General features: G+C 38.4%; 1 protein-coding gene across 7 annotated transcripts in view; it reads right to left on the bottom strand.

Annotated features, from left to right (window-relative positions):
- The window catches only part of grin2ba (glutamate receptor, ionotropic, N-methyl D-aspartate 2B, genome duplicate a), a 180908-nt gene that overhangs the window by 66532 nt on the left and 97003 nt on the right, over positions 1–17373 (bottom strand). For all 7 annotated transcript variants that reach the window (XM_028455112.1, XM_028455109.1, XM_028455111.1 and 4 more), the window contains 2 exons: positions 6781–6924; positions 4340–4610 (listed from right to left, as the gene is read on the bottom strand). In XM_028455112.1, coding sequence (XP_028310913.1) covers positions 4340–4610; positions 6781–6924 — 415 coding nt within the window. The remainder of the gene's footprint in view (positions 1–4339; positions 4611–6780; positions 6925–17373) is intronic.

The raw sequence follows: 17373 nt of genomic DNA, 5'->3' as shown, positions 1-17373 counted from the left end.
TTTCGCAGCAGTAAACTGCTACGTAGCGTGTAGAATACATTAAAATTCTTTTCATGTTTACAGCAGAAAGAGTGGCTATTAAATAAAGCTGAGTTATCAAAGAAACGTGCCTTCATGTGCGCACCAGGCACGGATGTGAATAGTGTGGGCAGCAATGGGTTTAGGCCAGGGGTGGACTGGCCATTAGGCATACCCCGGTATCATCCCGGTGAGCCATCTACCCGAAGTGGGCCGGTTCGGTCCGATGCGTTTTTTTTTTTTTTTGGAGTGGAGGCAAAAATGGTCCAAAAGTGGCAAAAACGTGGCAAAAAAAGTGAAAACTGACTTAAATGAGACAAAAGCAGTCAAGAGTGGTCAAAAAATGGACAAAAAAAGAAGAATAGGTGGTATGTAATAGCAAAGCTTATATACCAAAGTGTGACAAAAAGAGTGGGAAAAAGTAAGGAAAAAGGAAACAAGTGATATTTATTGGGCAAACGTTAGCTTATTTGGATGAAAAGTAGCCAAAAAAATTAAAGAAAGGACAAGAAGTGTCAAAAAGAACTTGCAAAAATAGAAAAAAAAATGTATATTTATTGGCAAAAGGAAGCTTAAGTCTGAAAAAAGTGTCAGAACTTTTTGAAAAAGGGTAAAAATTGGACAAAAGAAGTAGCTAAAGGGCCAATGGAAATAGGTAAAAAGGGGTTCAAAAGTTTCCTCCTACATGTTGGGAATCACTGACTTACAAGCTTCTACATGGTGTCACTGATAATGTAGTGGGCAGGTCTGGACAGAAAATACCAGGGATGAATTTTGGACCTAGTTCAGCCTTAAAGAGAGATCAGCTTTATTCAGGTTCGGGTCGCATTCTGACAGCGACGGGCCAGGTTGTGTCTATCTGTGGGTCTGTTTCAAGCTAACATCTGAGGCTCTGTAGCCTCAGTGCACATGCGGAGGGGGTAGCAGTTTAAAAAACGACCACTCTGGAGCCCGTTTTTAAAAAGTTTCGTTTTCAAGCACCAAAATGCTGTTGCTGTGGAAATGCACCGCCAAAACGCAACAAAACGTTTGCGCTTTCACTAGCAAATGTTATACCAGATGGTGAGACAAAAAACAAAGGCGTAACCAAATGTTAGCCATTTAAAAAAAAAAAAAAAAAGAGGTGGATGGAAATAAGGGGGAAAGGGTGGAGAACTGGATCCCCAGAGAGACACTTAAAGAAATCTTTAGTAGTTTTACCCAAAGTTTTATTTCTTTGTTGGATTAGAGCTGTAATAATCATCTGATACTGTATATCAAATCACAACCAGTACATTGACCTTGGTTGCTCATTGGGGAGGATGTTGCCTCTTGCACAAAGTCGCTTTTTCTCACTAAGGTCAATAAAACATACACATTATCTTATTTCCAGTCTATAAACTGACAGTGGGAGTGAGCGCACCGTGATAGACTAGTGATCTGTTCAGGGCTTCTTAGTTCTGTGTTTATTAAATGTATTTGATCTTTTTATCTTATTATCATACAGGAAGTTGCACATGAACAGGTAATAAAATGGATAGTCTCTGTAGTTACTGAGTTTGTCAATGAGTGGAAACCTGAACTCAACACTTGACTAAAGAGATATTGGTGCTGTAAAACAACACAAACCAAAAGGTTTAAAGTCTGTATATATTGTGTTTGTTCGGAGCCTCTAAAGAAACAGAAATATATACTCAATGAATTTCATGTGTTCGCATAAAATGTTTGTGACGTGCACATGTGAACAGGCGTCCAATTTGAGGCCCACTGCCCATATTTGAAATAGATTTTTTTTAAATTTTTGATATTGTTAAAAATATAAAAAATTAGTGTAATAATGTTGATTTATTATTTTTACTGTTGATTTTAACTGTTAAATGTTTTCCAATGCATATCATGTAAAGCACAGTGAATTGCCTTGTCTATGAAATATACTGTACAAATACATCTGCATTGCCTTGCCTAAAGTTAGTTTGCTTCTGTTTTATTATTAATAAATCATGATTACTGTAACCACAATCAAAATAATCTACTTAATTCAACACAAAATGTGTTGTTGAAACGCAGCGCTACTTTGTGTATAATGCATATTGGTTCACACCAATAGAGGGAATGACATTTCACTCCTCATGATTCATGCCATGATATTTAAGTGTTAACTGCAAGACATTTGTGTGAGTCCATCATAACAGTCTCTCCATCAGCTCCACTTTGTAATCATCCAGGCAGTACACAGGCTCGACTCCATTATCTCCATCTAAACATTCATCAAAATGGAAGTCGCTCGCTGTATACATCATATCACTGACGGTGGGGATAGATTCATCTTCATAGAGTGGAACTTTCATTTGTGAACAGTTTGGTTCACTGTAACCAAGGAGTAAACACTCACCAGCAAAATATCTCAAAATGACGATATATGATATAAATCTTGATCATTTAATTTCAAATGAAGTCTGACCAGAGAGACAATTCAGGGTTAAATTTGCTGATGCAAAATGCCACACAGGCACATTTACAAACAAACAGTTGCACAATATGTACCACTTTTGGCTTTTTCTCCTATAAGGGACAGCATGTGTGAGTGAGTTCTGTAGTGTGGCTTGTTTAGGGGAAGGTCTGCGTAAGAACACACTCAGAAATCCATCAAACTGTGCTTTTCATGCTGTTCTGAGAAGTAGCGAAGATAGCTACTCCTAAAACAAGTATTCCAAAGCAAAACCAGCTATTATATACTGTATATATATATATATATATATATATATACAGCCCTAACACACACCTTATTTTTAAATGCAAAAATAAATCAACCCTGCCCTAATTGTTTATTTCACACACAAAAGTTTGACAAAAACAAATGAAATACAGCCAGAATCACACACAGATGCCCACAAAATAAAAGGAAAGTTTTAAGGTAAGGTAAAAAATTGGAGATGCAGACCTCAAACTGCAACACCACTTTAACTTTCCATTTGCAGATTACCACCAGAAAGCACAAAGGACATCCAATGGTGCAAAAAGCCAAAGAGCTGCAAATGATTAGATCAGGAGTTTAGGTCCAGCCTTAAATAACTACCTGCTCATTCCCCACTGGAGCAAAACAGAACTTTTCTACAAATTCAGTCACTCAGTTGCCATGAGGACACAAGTGACACTCACAGCTGAAGGCCTCGGTCCCACTGGGAGATGGCATTTCTGTGGATATGTGTCCAACCAAGTTATGAAAGTCCAGATTCATGAGGAGGTCTCCGTGAACACGTTTGAGTGGTTAATGCGACCCAATGTGGTTGTCACTTTGACTCTGTATTTGACCTTCAAAGGTTGGAATGGCTTCCAGTGGTGTTGTGGGAGGGCAGCGTGGGAGAGACGCTACTTGGTTTCTTAACAGGAAAGGTCACATTGTATTCAGTATGGGCGACAAATCTAAGAGCCATGTGAGATGAGGATGTTATAGTCTAAACCAGACATGGGCACCTGTCAGCCCCAAAAGTTAACCACAAAAATACACCAGATGACTACAAAATAGCTTCAAATACACAAAATGACAACATAATCACACATAATGGGCGATAAAGATACAAAATAAGACCAGAAAAAAACAAATCAACAACAAAAACACAAGAAAATCAGAGAAAAATGTCCAAAATGACACAAAAAAATCACGATACAACAACAAAACCCCACAAAATGGATGAATAATCTACTAAATGACAGCAAAAACAGTCATACAAACAACAAAAACACACAAAATAACTATTAAAATACACATAATAAGAGAATACACAAGTACGTGGACACACAAATTGCGACAGTAAATACAGTGAAGCTCCATGTGATGTGCTAACATGGTGCTCCCTCAAGTAAAAGCATCAGCATTACCTGAACATGGAAAAAATTTGGGTCCTTTGTGATAAATTCAAGGCTGACATTAGAAAAAATGGTGGCCTTAAATTAACTCTATAAGGTAAACTGGGCTAAATAAATAAATAAAGGACACCAAATGCTCCGATAACATGTATAATTCAGGCATGGTTTGGCCTGGTCAGAGCTTTGAGGACGTTTAACTACTGCAGGAACTTTGCCATCCTTGCAGCACAAATATATATTATACATTCTGACAGGAAATCAGAGAGAGAACTTAAAGGTTCAGATCTGTGTGCTAAAACTCAAAGATAAAGGATAAAGTTTGTGGGTTTTTAAGAGGTTGCCTTAGGACACAAAACACTGAGTTTCATCTAATTGTTCTTCCAAATAAAGCTTTGAATTAGAGGCAGAAAACATCCTTTCACAACAACATTATGTAAGATATAAATAGTTCTCCTGGTTGTGAGTCATTGCATACCTGTGGGGAACTCAGCAGGTACCACGTCAGTGTCTCCGGCTACCAGCGAGGGCACGATCCACGTGTAGCCGTAGCCGGTGATGCCAACCGAGTGGGCCACTTCGAAGATGGTGTTGGCCTCTTCCTTTGTGCAGTATAAAAGAATGACGGGGCTCTGGAGCTTCTTCAGCTGGTTTTGGATCTTGGAATCGCCGTCGTCCACCGACATGTCGAGTAGCAGAACTTCCTCCATTTCCCAACCTACAAAGCTGTTCTCAATGGTGTTGCGGATCTGATTGGTGATAAGTGGAAAAGCAGGAAATGTTAGTTATCAATTTAATCAAATAAAAGTTTTCCTTAAATCTGCTGGAGATTAAATTTATCAGATAAAGACAGTGTAGGCATAAAAGATTTAATAAATCGAAGATCATTTGCATGAAAAAAAGATGTCAAAGGGTTAAATTGCAGCTTGAAACTTTGTTTGCATCTCCATTATTAACATTGTTGGAAAAGTTTTATACATTGCATTGTGGGATGTGGAGTCCCACATGGAAGTGTTTTTACTTTGTTTCATTCTTCTCCAGAAAAGGAAGATAGTGATTCACCTAACAGAATTTTTGTTCTCGTTGGTTCCTGGTACATCCCCTCACTTGACAAGACATTTGATTTCGGCCAGATTTGGATCTTTCTGTGTAAACCGCCAAAAAACCAGGAAAACACCAGAAATGTGTTGGGAAGTCACTCTGGCAACACTTTGGGGGGCTAGCACAAGAAATCACAGTAAGAATGAGGTAAAAACACTTCTAGCAGTGGTTCTCAAACTCTTTTGGCTCAAGTACCCCCTTTTAGGACGACGGAGGATCAGGTGGTACAAGGGTCATCTTCTGATCAAGAGGTTGGGGGTTCAATCCCAGTCTATACCTATGTGTCAAAGTGTCCTTGGGCAAGACAGTGAACACTAAGTGGCTCCCAGTGGTGTGTGGATGTGAGTGTGAATGAGCTGATATGTAAAGCGCTTTGAGACTACTTCAGTATAGGACTAAAGCTCTATATAAATGAAGTCCATTCACCATTTCTCTAATCCTAGTACCCCCTTTACCCGACTACAACATTTTGCTTAGAATACTATGAAAAAACCACTATAGAGCATAAGGAATTAATGTGTTTTAAGTGTTAACATACATTTTAAAGACTCTCACTGTAAATAAGTGGAATGAAACTATATAGTGTTTCCTGAATAGATTCATTTATATAGTTTTTAACATTTACGGTCATTTCTTTCCTGATGTGGGACCAAGACTGAAACTTTCACTTTCAGTTCATGTTCTAATTAAAAGATCATTTTCATCATCAATGTTACGATTATCATTTTTAACTGAAAATAAACATGATAAAATCTCATATTTTTTATGTTTTCGTACGTAATTTTTCATTTTCTCTTCTCAAGTACCCCCTGTAGTGGCACTGCGTACCCCCGTTTGAGAAACGCTGGTCTACAGGACTACGCATCCCACAAAGCAATGCTTGAAACTCTTCTGAAAATAAACAAGGGGGGAAAAAAATAAAATTTTGATTGGCAATTTCAACCTTTTCCATCTTTTTTGAGCAAATGATCTTTCATTTAATGATCAAGGAGGTCTACACTATATTATATATATATATATATATATATATATATATACACACACACACACTAACGGTCAAAAGTTTTAGAACACCACACTTTTTCCAGTTTTTTACTGAAAATTATTCAGTTTATTGTGTCACTGCACTCTGAAATGAAAGCATAGAACAAATAAGCAATTTGAGTTGAAAAAGAAATGATGAAATCCATGAACAATACTGTTCACCTGATGCTCATGAGGATCTGGTACCACAGTGTGTTCCAACACTGCTTTTATGCAGACAGAGGGGGTTGGAAGGAACCAACAACAGTGTGAACACCTGTAGGAATTAGTAGCACCAGCTTTCAAGGCTGATTCAACCTTCATTGCTGCAAAACATCTTTGAATTGTTAACCCACTTCATGTTCCCTGAAAAAGGTCTATTTGTATATTTCTGAAATGTACATTAATTTTCAGTTTTTTAACCTCTGGCTGTTCTGTACTTATCTTTGTACCCTTTCAAGCTATTCATTGGACTTGCACGACTTGAATTGCAATAAATAACTAGAAAACTTTTGACCGGTAGTGTATATATATCTTTAGCAGCTTTAAATTGGATTTGATTTTCATCTCTTTGGTAACTGTATATTTTTTTATATTGCATTTGAATCAAATTTACCAACTATTTGTTTAAAGTTAAATTCTAATTAATGATATTTCACAATATCCAACATAGTAATGATTGGATTAAACTATTCTTAACCTTTAGTAATTTGTTGTAATCACATCATATGAATAAAACTACATTTGATGGTTTCCTTTTTCATGCATGTTATTTTTTCATCTGCGAGCTGTTACCTTGGTGACAAAGTCCTGGTAACCAGGGTAGTAGGTCGTGACAATGGAGAAGATGTACCAGTCATATTCCTCCATAATGTTGAGGATGACCGACGCCTGCTGCTCGATGGAGGGTCCGAACTGAAAGAACATGGAGTCGTCATCCTGAAAACGACAGGAACACACACACACACACACAGAAAGAGGAACAGACAAACTGTCAGTGGTTATGTAACAGAATATTGGCCTGAACTGCAATTTACTGGGCTCGACACGCACAGGAGAACAGCTCCACTTAAAGGACAGCCGTTTCCTAACATCATTGACGCAAACATTAATTTAGCTGCCTCTCCTATTCTCTCACTGACAGAAGGAGGAAGGCGGGGGACACCAAAGGGCTCGTAATGATAGCGGCCACGATGTTCATTAGTTGCCTTTATGACTCATTTTAATGAGTTTGTACATGCAGGTGGAGAATGGAAAAAACCAGAGAAGTGGAAGCTACTGCCTTAATCTCATCAATCTTGTTAATTAATTTGTTCTATTACAGCAAACAAAACAATATTTTATAGAGTAAATGTAAAATACTACAGCAGGGGTGGACTGGGGTAGTGGCAGAAGGAAGTTATTCCCCAAGCAAACCTTAAAAGGGGGAACTTTGTAACCCCTTTTAACCTAATTCCTTTGGCCATTTTGCACTTTCCTTTGTCCCATTTTTGCCCCTTTTCAAAACTTTTTTCAGACCTTAGCTACATTTTGCCAATTAATATCCTTATTTACTATTTTTTCAAGTTCTTTTTGACACTTTTATGCATTTTTTACCCAATAAATACCAATTGTTTCTTTTTACATATAGATTTTGCCTCTTTTTGTTTCACATTTTAGTTCTTTTTCACCATTGTTTGTCACATTTTAGCCCTTTTTCACTATTGCTTGCCACATTTTGCACATTTAAGCTACATTTAGCCATTAACATACCACATGGTTGCTCTTTATTTGCTCAAATTCTGGCCATTTTAGTCACTTTTGGACCATTTTTTGCCACCTGTTAATATTCCACTCGCTCATCAAAAAAAAAAAAAAAAAAAAAAACACGTAGCGGACCGGACCGGCCCACTACAGGTCAACAGCCCACCGGGACGATGCCCGGTATGCCAGATGGCCAGTCCACCCCTGAACAACAGAGGAAGACTCCTAAAAACATTTGACTGAAGGCTTTATGTAAATATGAGCACCACAGAAGGCTCTTACACACCAACATGGATGCCTGTGTGATACTACAGAAGAAGTGGAGGAGGTGAGAAACACAAGTCTAGACAAGATTGGGGTTCTGCTAAATGAGCCTGTTACTGTGCACGTGAGTCATTGTGCGCGAGTCCAACTGTTGTGTACAAAACATAAACCAAGTGTGTTTACGTTCTCAGGTCTTATGTGGAAAATGATGTGAATGAGGAAACTTTTGTTCCTGCTGGTCGTTCGATGCCATCCACACCAAGCAGACTCTGCAGCATCATCATTTGCATCATTCGTCATTAAAAACGTCCTGGCCTTCATAGATTTGCTCAATTCTGCAATAATGAGGTCACGGCGTTGCCAATGAGGTGGTGTGTTCAGGGACAAGAGGTGGAAACTGGCGTCTGAACACAGCTCATAGAATATTGAGTGGTTAAAGACAGCAAGGCTCCGTCCACATGTGTCTGGATAATTTAACAGTAAAAACAAATTATACAAATTATTTAAAAAATACTGTGACGTGGCCACATTTAGCAAATTATCACAGTAGTTGCAGGGGTTTGCAGCTTTTCTGTCTATAAATATATGATTGCAGTCTTTTTGAATCCCAAAAAGGATTTCTAAAACACTGCGATTTCTCCTAAAAAACTAACAAAATGATAGCAAATTACATTCATTTATTTATTTTTCTGCCGAGATTGAAATTTTCTGACAAAATCCAACCATGTTTAAGTCAAGATTGCTTGGATATTGTAGAAGTGCTAACACTTGGGTCATACAGTATATGGCCCCTGAACTAAAATAATCTTTGCTTCAGAGCAAAAAAATCTCAATGTGAATTCTTGGCTTTTATTTTAAATGATATATTTTTGCATCAACAGCTGAGTGCCACTGACTTTTATAATAATTGGTGTAGATGGTTTCATTAGTAATTACATTCTTATGTTCTTACAACGCTGCATTTTTGTCTTTTGTTTTCAGTGTTTCAGCAGAACTTAAATGATTGGCGTAGCAATACTTCAAAATGTCATGTTTTTTTTTGTTTTTTCAAGCAGTAAATTAGTGAATTGTTATGTACAAGATGTTCTACTGCATTTTTTAGATTTGATGAAAGGGAATGAATACAAACCATGCAGTTCGTCAAATATACATGATCATTTAAACTATTTTTAAAGGTTTGGAATTAGCTCAGGGTGAAACTGCTTCCTCCTTTCAATTAGTGCATGTGGAATCTTTAAAGGGGGGGCATCATGTAAAAATCACTTTTTCAAGCTCTATATCATGTTAGTGTGTCATTCCCTCCTGTAAAACTCTTTAAATCTCCTGCTAGCAGCCATTTTCCTGCTGTCTTGCTCGAGGGGACGAGCCTCCGCCTTGGGGACGAGGCCCCTCCTTCCTCCTATGTTCTCTTCCTTAGTTCAGCCCACAGCACCAGCCTCCGCAGATTTAGCTTCAAATTTTCTTTTTTTAAATACTTTTGTAAGAAACTTGCACCCCTCCCCCACTTCCAAGACACACCTCCGTAAAAGACAGCTGAGAAATAACTGCATGTCGATCGGTTTACTCTGCTCATCGTAGTAGCAGCCTGCCTTTAGTTTTTAAAAATGCCTTCAGCTGTGATCAGTAGTTTCACACTTCTACTTGTAGTTTTGAGCTTTTTCTTGTATATTTTGCATTAATAAGCCCTTGGTGTCACTGCTGGAGTAGCAATGACAGAAAACTCGAATCTCAGTTTTTAATTCAAGCGTTGGTCGAGGAAACGTAAAACACTGAACTTCTTTCACACTAAGGATACTCTGGCAACACATAACGATGTCATTATTTGTCATTAGCAAGAATAAGGTATCATTAAGTGTTAAATTATGACACCTTTGGAGCTATGTTGGCATTTTTTGGGTTAAGTGGAGGGATCTTGTGGGGCTGGGGTAATGAAGGACACTCCATGACATCTTATTCATGCGAATGACAAGTGTCGTGCCATAATAATGACAGCGTAATGTCAGCCTTTATGTATAAAACTTCAAGTAAAGTTTCATCAAAATCTTATCTGAAACAACACGAGACAAGTGACAGAGATTTTGTGGTTGTGTTTTTTGTAATGGGCGTGGAAAGCAGGAAGGTGCTAACATCTGAAAATATTAGTCAAATAATACTCTGTCATGGCTCCAAGCAACCGTGCGTGTGTGCTTTGCTCTTTGATCGAACTTATTGCTCCACTTCCATCTATTCTCTGCCTCTTTGTCCTTTTCATTCTTTATTTATTGCTGTCAGTCTCTTCTCATGCGCTGCCATCCCATTAGTACCATTGGAATTACTGCCACGGCACAGTTATAATTGAATTTCCAGACTCTTGCACTCCCGCTATCCCCCCTTTTTTCATCCTCTGCAGACACCATGCTCCTGGTAGCCCAGCTTTTCCTCTGGCTTTGGTGCTTTCAGCCTCAGAGCATCATCATTGCACAGTCCAACGTGTTCATTCAGAGAGCCAGAGCTGTGCAGACTGTTCATTAGCATAAGTCATATTCTAAAAGATAAGCCAAATACGGAGCTATAGTGATGACGGTGGGTTGACAGGAATGAAGGGCAGAGAAAAACCCACACAGCAACAAACGTTGGGGTTCAGCCACATTATTAGCAAACGCTAACATTTCCAACCGGGGAGAACTAAGGCAGCCAGGCGCTACTAGAAACTCTCAATCCTGAGCCAGTCCTTTTGTTTTCTACTCAATCTGTTCTTACGTCAGCGCTGGCTACTGTACACAGGCACACATACAATACAGGATAAATGAATCATGGGGAGAGGAGATCGGGATGGAGCAGATAAAACCAGAGCCAAGGGAATAGGAGAGAGGAAAGAAAATAATGTAACAAAGACAGGGGGAAAAAAGGCAGAGAAGACCGAGAAATTTTATATTCCTCCAGCCAGGGTGACAAATACGTTTTTAATTACTCATGTTCAATTACAATTCAATTCCGATTACAGTGACCAGCCTTTTTTCCAATTACAATTAAATTACAATCATTCTTATCCTCACAAACTCAATTACAATTACATTCTCAATTACTAAAGTTCAATTACCATTAATCACAATTACTGAGCCTGAAATAAATAACCTAATAAAAGTTAGGGTGACCATGGCTCAGTGGTAGTGTTTCGTCCAATAACCGAAAAAGTTGGGGGTTCAAATCCCGCTCTATTCGGCTCATTGTCAAGGCACTTTACCTACATTGCCTTGTATGAATGGGTACGAATTGTAAATGAATGTTGGTGAGGTCAGAGGGGCTGTCAGTAGGCCCCAGGGCAACTGTGGCTACATTGTAGCTTCCCACCACCAGTGTGACTGACGTGAGTGACTGGTGTGAATGAATAATTGGTTTCTGTATGCGCTTTGAGTCTCCTTAAAAAAAGCGCTATATAAATCTATATAAATCTGATTATTATTATTATTATTAACCTTCCTGTTAGCTTTCTGTTAGCATCTCCTATAACAGGTCCTGAATCATCTGTAAAATACACTAAAAACAAATATCTATCATGACATTTTTTTCCTATCTATTGGTTACCTTGTTAGGCTTCATAATCAATGAAAAAATAGGTTTTAATCTTTTGGTGTGGGCGTCAGGGCATTTTTGGGTCAGTTTACCCCTGGATTTGAGTTTTTTTTTTTAATTTATTTAAATGGTAAAATGTGGGAAAGCTTAACATGAAACATATTTTAATAACTGTTGACTACATATGTGTAGAACTGTCCATAGAACTGTAACATGGTTCCCCAGTTTAGTGTTAAATTATGATTGACAATTTTTATAGAATTTTCATGACAATTACAATTACAAAGTCAATTATTTGAACTCAATTACGATTACGACAGCAACAGTTTTAAATTACAATTAGAATTATGCCATATTTTTTATTAATTATCATTTAGGCAGTGGATACCCGTATGGTTGCTGTATCAATATATCAACATTCTATCTGTACGCAGCATCCCTCATTGGCCAGTTTAGGTCACGTGACTAAACCTTACCGTAAACCTAACCCTAACCCTGAAAATCGTTGTGATATAGGGTTATAACCTAACCCTAAACCAAACCCTAAACCCATGGCAACCGTACGAACAGACGCTTTCTATCAATTACGCAATTATACAGAATTATAATTGAGCCCAACCCTGTCTCCAGTGGGCGTAAAGCAGAGGACAAGGAGGGGACAATGGGATGAATGGAGAAGAAGAGCAGTCCGTTAGGCGGCTGTGATCCTGTGTGGAGCGAGGGAGCGTTAAAGAGTGCAGCAAGCCACAAGTCAGTAGTCGGGCGAATGGAGGCGTATATGTGCGTGTGTGTGTGTGTGTCTGCCTGACGCACGTGCGTCAGGCAGTCAGCCAGCCGTTCACACAGGAAGAGGATGAGCTTGAGTTGTTCAACCACAGAGGACTACTGCTGTCAGAGAGAGGAGAGGAGAGGGAAACGGGGACACGTGTGGCCTTGGCTGCCGGAGCGCGCTGTGTGTGGAATAAAGTCATTTCCATGTGGATTCAAAGAGTCAGTGTGTCTTTGTAAGTCTTTCATGTTCCAGGGAAATAGATCGATGATTGCAGCAAGAAAGATGCTTTTATTTTCATGGAAAGCAGGAAATCATTTCAAACACTCAGCCTCTAGTATGTGAACAGAACCAAATAAACTAGAACAGCATTTAGTTATTCAGTCATTCTTTGGTAACATTTCCTCAAGGATTTTATTAATTGAGAAAAAAAATTAAAGACGCAGCATCAACGTGGGAGAAGCCATTTTACTTGTTTTTATTATTATTATGATTATTATTATTATTTAAATTAATTCAATTGAAAAGTGGCAATCAGCAAAACTGAAAGTAATGGATTAGATTTCTAAATCAGTAATTTTACTTGTACTTAAAGAGTAACTGAACAATCAACAGCACTACCTCATACCCAAATACATTAAGTATGTTTTAAAATAATAAAAGTGATTACTTTTATTTGTTACATTTCTACAATCAACTGTTACTGAGTAAATTATGATTTATTTTGTTTTAAAATGATCAATGGACATTGGGAAACTACAAAAAATAGAAATAAGAGTTTTAGAGCTCACTTAGCTAAACTTAAATTTGTTATTTTGAATTCAATTCAATGGTGTTATTCCCTTTTGACAAAACTTTTATTCTATACAGATGACTTGGTGCAAAACAAATTAAGTTCCAATTGTGCAAGATTTGGTCTCTTCCTTTTTAAGTTTATACATGAGATGTTTACTGTATGTAAGGGAACCGTGGCAAGATTTATTACCAAAAATAAACGTGGGAGGTGAAAGTAACTAGTAACTTGTACTTTGAGTGCTATTTAATTGTTGTACTTGAGTATTTTATGTATTACTTACTTGTATTTGAGTACAATTTTAATCAAGTAAAAGTACTTCTACTTGAGTAGATATTACACCTCAGCGATTGGTCAGGGTGTTTTGTGTATTCTTTAAAGTTTATTGATCGAGCTGCAGAAAGTTTTCAACATTGTCAGCCAATCCTGACATATGTCGGCAAAAAAAGTACATTTTGATTCGATCATTGAAATGCTTTTGTGTATTTCTCGCTCCATTTGCATTTTCTCACGTTTCAATAGTGAATGAAGGTATGCAAACTTTTTGGGTCGAGCATGGATCAGTGGTAGAGTGGGTCGTCCAGTAACCGAAGGGTTGGGGGTTTGAATCCAGAAAATTGTCGTTGTGCACATCACCCTCATCGCCTCGTATGAATGGATATGAATTGTGCATGAATGTTGGTGGTGGTCAGAGGGGCCGTTTGCGCAAAAAGACAGCCACGCTTCTGTCAGTACGCCCCAGGGCAGCTGTGGCTACATTGTAGCTTACCACCTCCGGTATGACTGTGTGAGTGACTGGTGTGAATGAATAATGGCTTCTGAACGCGCTTTGAGTCTCCTCAAAAAAAGCCCTATAGAAATCCAAGCCATTATTATTATTATTATTATTATTATTATTATTATTATTATTACAGATGCTTCTGAGATAAGCTGCACAACAGTGATTCAAGAATCACAAACACAAAGTGTGTGAGTGTATCCGTGTTTGAGTTCAGCTTTTATCTACACACGGTCATTTCTGGCATGGGTTAGCTGATCAAACTCAGAGCTTTAAACTGACTTCCCTCATACTGCGGGAGCCGTTCTGTGACTTGTATGGAGAGTCAATAAGTCTGCTTTTTCCATTACACACATAGGAGCACATGAGTGAGTGCAAACGATAAGAGCTACTTTCAATCTCACAGTGGTATACAGACGCACACACACACACACACACACACACCAGGCGTGTGTGCGATCAAAACTTAACCATTGAAGCATCATTCAAAGAAACATGTTACATGAAATCCCTATCGCACGCTAAACCTAGCAACGTACATGCTTCCAACAGCAAAGTGAGATGTCACACCGTGCGCTGCCTGTCTTTACGCAAATTAAGCACCTAAAATGCAGAATATGTTCCAGTACATATGTCTGCACTTTACATCGGCAGTATTGAGTTGTTGCACTGTTTTAAAACAAGCACACAACATGTGTCAGCTGGTAATGGAGCACAGCTTAAAGTGGAAAACTAGACAAAAATTATTCATGTTTTAGGTTTTGAGTGATAGGTTGAATTCCAGTCATCTGTGTGTTGGATTTTTTTTTTTTTACAGAAAACTGCAATTTTTTTTCCAGCATGTAACGAAACATGAAAGCTTGTGTGTATGCCACAAAAATATTTTCAAACAACTGAATAAATAAATAAATAAATGGAGTACAATTTATTTACCAGAAGTATTTGACTTGTTTGTCGTACAAGGTTGTGCAGCAAATAAATCTGGATATATAAAACTGGATTTGTTGTGTGTGAAAAATCAATAAGCACAGAGAAATATATCAAAGGTATTTAAAAGTTTTCAGTTCTTTTAAACTTTGAACTATCAACATTTCACTTGTGGGGGTTAAAACGATGTTAAATATAACAAACAGAAAAACCTTCTGACACTGAGAATCATCCAATAGAATTCAGCGTAATAAAAAATCTGGGTTGTTTGGACAGCCAGAACAAAACAATCACACGCTCACACACATTCACTCCTACAGTCAATTTTCCCACACCAGTGAACCTAAGTGGCATATATTTGGACGTTTTACAACCTATGTCAAACTCAAGGCCCAGGGGCCAATTCCGGCCCTTTAGAGCGTCCAATTCGGCCGACAGGAGATAGTAAAAATGACAGAGAAAACATGATTCATTGTGTAAATTACCAAGTTGTTCAGTTTTAGATATCTCAGTCCTTCCAAAGTTATAAATTCAATAAAAGTTCAACAAGGACTCAGAGTTTCATGCTTATATCACATGATGGCAGTCATTTTTAACCACAATTTGTCGAAAGATCTTTCAATTTTTCCAAAATCCTTCAATTTCCCATAAAAAATCCTGCAAAATTCTCTAAATTACACATAAATTAAAAAAAATTGAAATGCAGATCCTGCAGGGACTGATGACTGTCTTATTGTTTAGATGATGTTGGTGCAGTGCATGCTGTCGTTATACATGGAAATGAAAAATAAGCACATTAATGTTGAAATAGTTTTTTTTTTTTTTTATCCCCACCCTAAAAGCTGTTGCCCACTTGAGATCAAACTGAATGAAAACCAGTTGGACACGCCTGTTGTAGGAAATGTTCATCCCACAGTTGTATATTTAATACTATTATCCTATGTTGGAATTTATTTTTGTTCTTACAGTTTACTTTTGCTATTCTATGGTGTTGCTGCAAAGTGTGAATTTCCCCTATGGTGATCAATAAAGGTTTATTCTATTCTGTATTCTACTCTATATCAACAGATACCAAAGAAAGGCCATATGCGTGATTGGTGAGTAAATATGATTAATGAGATGTTACCCACTGCTCCACCATGCAGCCCAAAATTATCAATTGAAATATGAAAAATGAAAATTGTGTCGTTATTTCTTCTTGGTGAGACATTGACTGACACACAGGAGCAGGAAGAGCAGCGAGAGGGCACCATGATGTTGGTGGGAGGTTTTTGGCAACGTATTATTCCATCCTTTGAACATGAGCGGCGGTGGTTACAGAGGTGGGGGGGGGGGGTGATGCTATTGACTACTACTGCACTGCCTGATGTGAAGAAGAGAACAAGGAAGCAGGAAAAACAGCTGCAAAAGATTGTGGGCAGGACTAATGCGTGCACACACAAACATACTACACACGTGCACACATGTGCACACACGCCTGTTCATTTCCGATAAAGCCTGCCAGCACATGCCGCCATCACCACGAGCACTCAAATTACGTATTGATGACAAGGCCTCCTGCGTTCCTCCATTGCTCGTTCACGCTTCTCTCGCTTCCCGCTCAACACTTTTTTTCATCTCCACATCAATTAAGCCCCCTCCCTCCGTCGTCTCTTCCCCCCCTCAACTTTGTCTTCTCATGCCTCATCATCACATTTCTTATCATGTGGCCTACTTATCTTTAATCACACAAATACAAGCTTAATTAGCTTACCCATTTGTCAGACCGCCATCTAATTAACAGTGACCCTGTTTTTAGGTCGGGTTTTAAATCTTAATTAAAAAAAGAAACGCAGAGGTCTCTATTACATCTATTTCGAAGTTCAACAGAATTTAAAAGACTGAAAACACAGCCCAGGCTCTAAAAGGATGTTACAACTGCATCATCCTGAAACACACAGAGAAGCAGAGGTACACGTTGCTCCTCTCAGGTCCATTTATGCTCTAAGATTAGCACGTAGCGCGCTGAGCGGCCTCTGCAGTCTGCTGCACCCGTTTGTCCCCAGGACTTTGGAAAGTGAAATTAGGTTTTAATCTTTGCTCATGCATCTTTCCATCCATCCATCCATCCATCCAACCACTCTACAAGGCAGGGCACAAACAAGGCATCATCAATCCATGGCAGGGCTAACAGAGCGAGTGATCACAGGCACATTTACTCCTACAGTCAGTTTAACAGAGAAAACACCTCAATGCTTTGGGAATAAATGCCAACTGCATTTAAACCCCACTTATCTAACAGAAAGAGACAACTTCTCTGACTTAGACTCAAAAAAAGAAAGAATAGCATCCCTGGAATTGAAAGCATTTAAAAAGTGGAAAGTTAAAACTTGGTGATATTTCTGTAAAAGATTTACACCGTACAGTTTCAGATGTTCGCTTCCTTTAAGACCGCAAAACCTAACAATAATCCCTCCTTTAAAGCTGCAGTATGTAGAATCGTGAGGCACGCCACACTCCCCCCCCCCACTTTCGCATACTGTGAATTTCTTTGGGACTGTTTTCTCCAAATAGACTAGTATC

Source organism: Gouania willdenowi, chromosome 8 (assembly GCF_900634775.1).
Source record: "Gouania willdenowi chromosome 8, fGouWil2.1, whole genome shotgun sequence".
NCBI classification, from domain to species: Eukaryota; Metazoa; Chordata; class Actinopteri; order Blenniiformes; family Gobiesocidae; genus Gouania; species Gouania willdenowi.
Note: the sequence above shows the minus strand (reverse complement) of the source record. Positions and strands in the feature narration are given on the sequence as shown.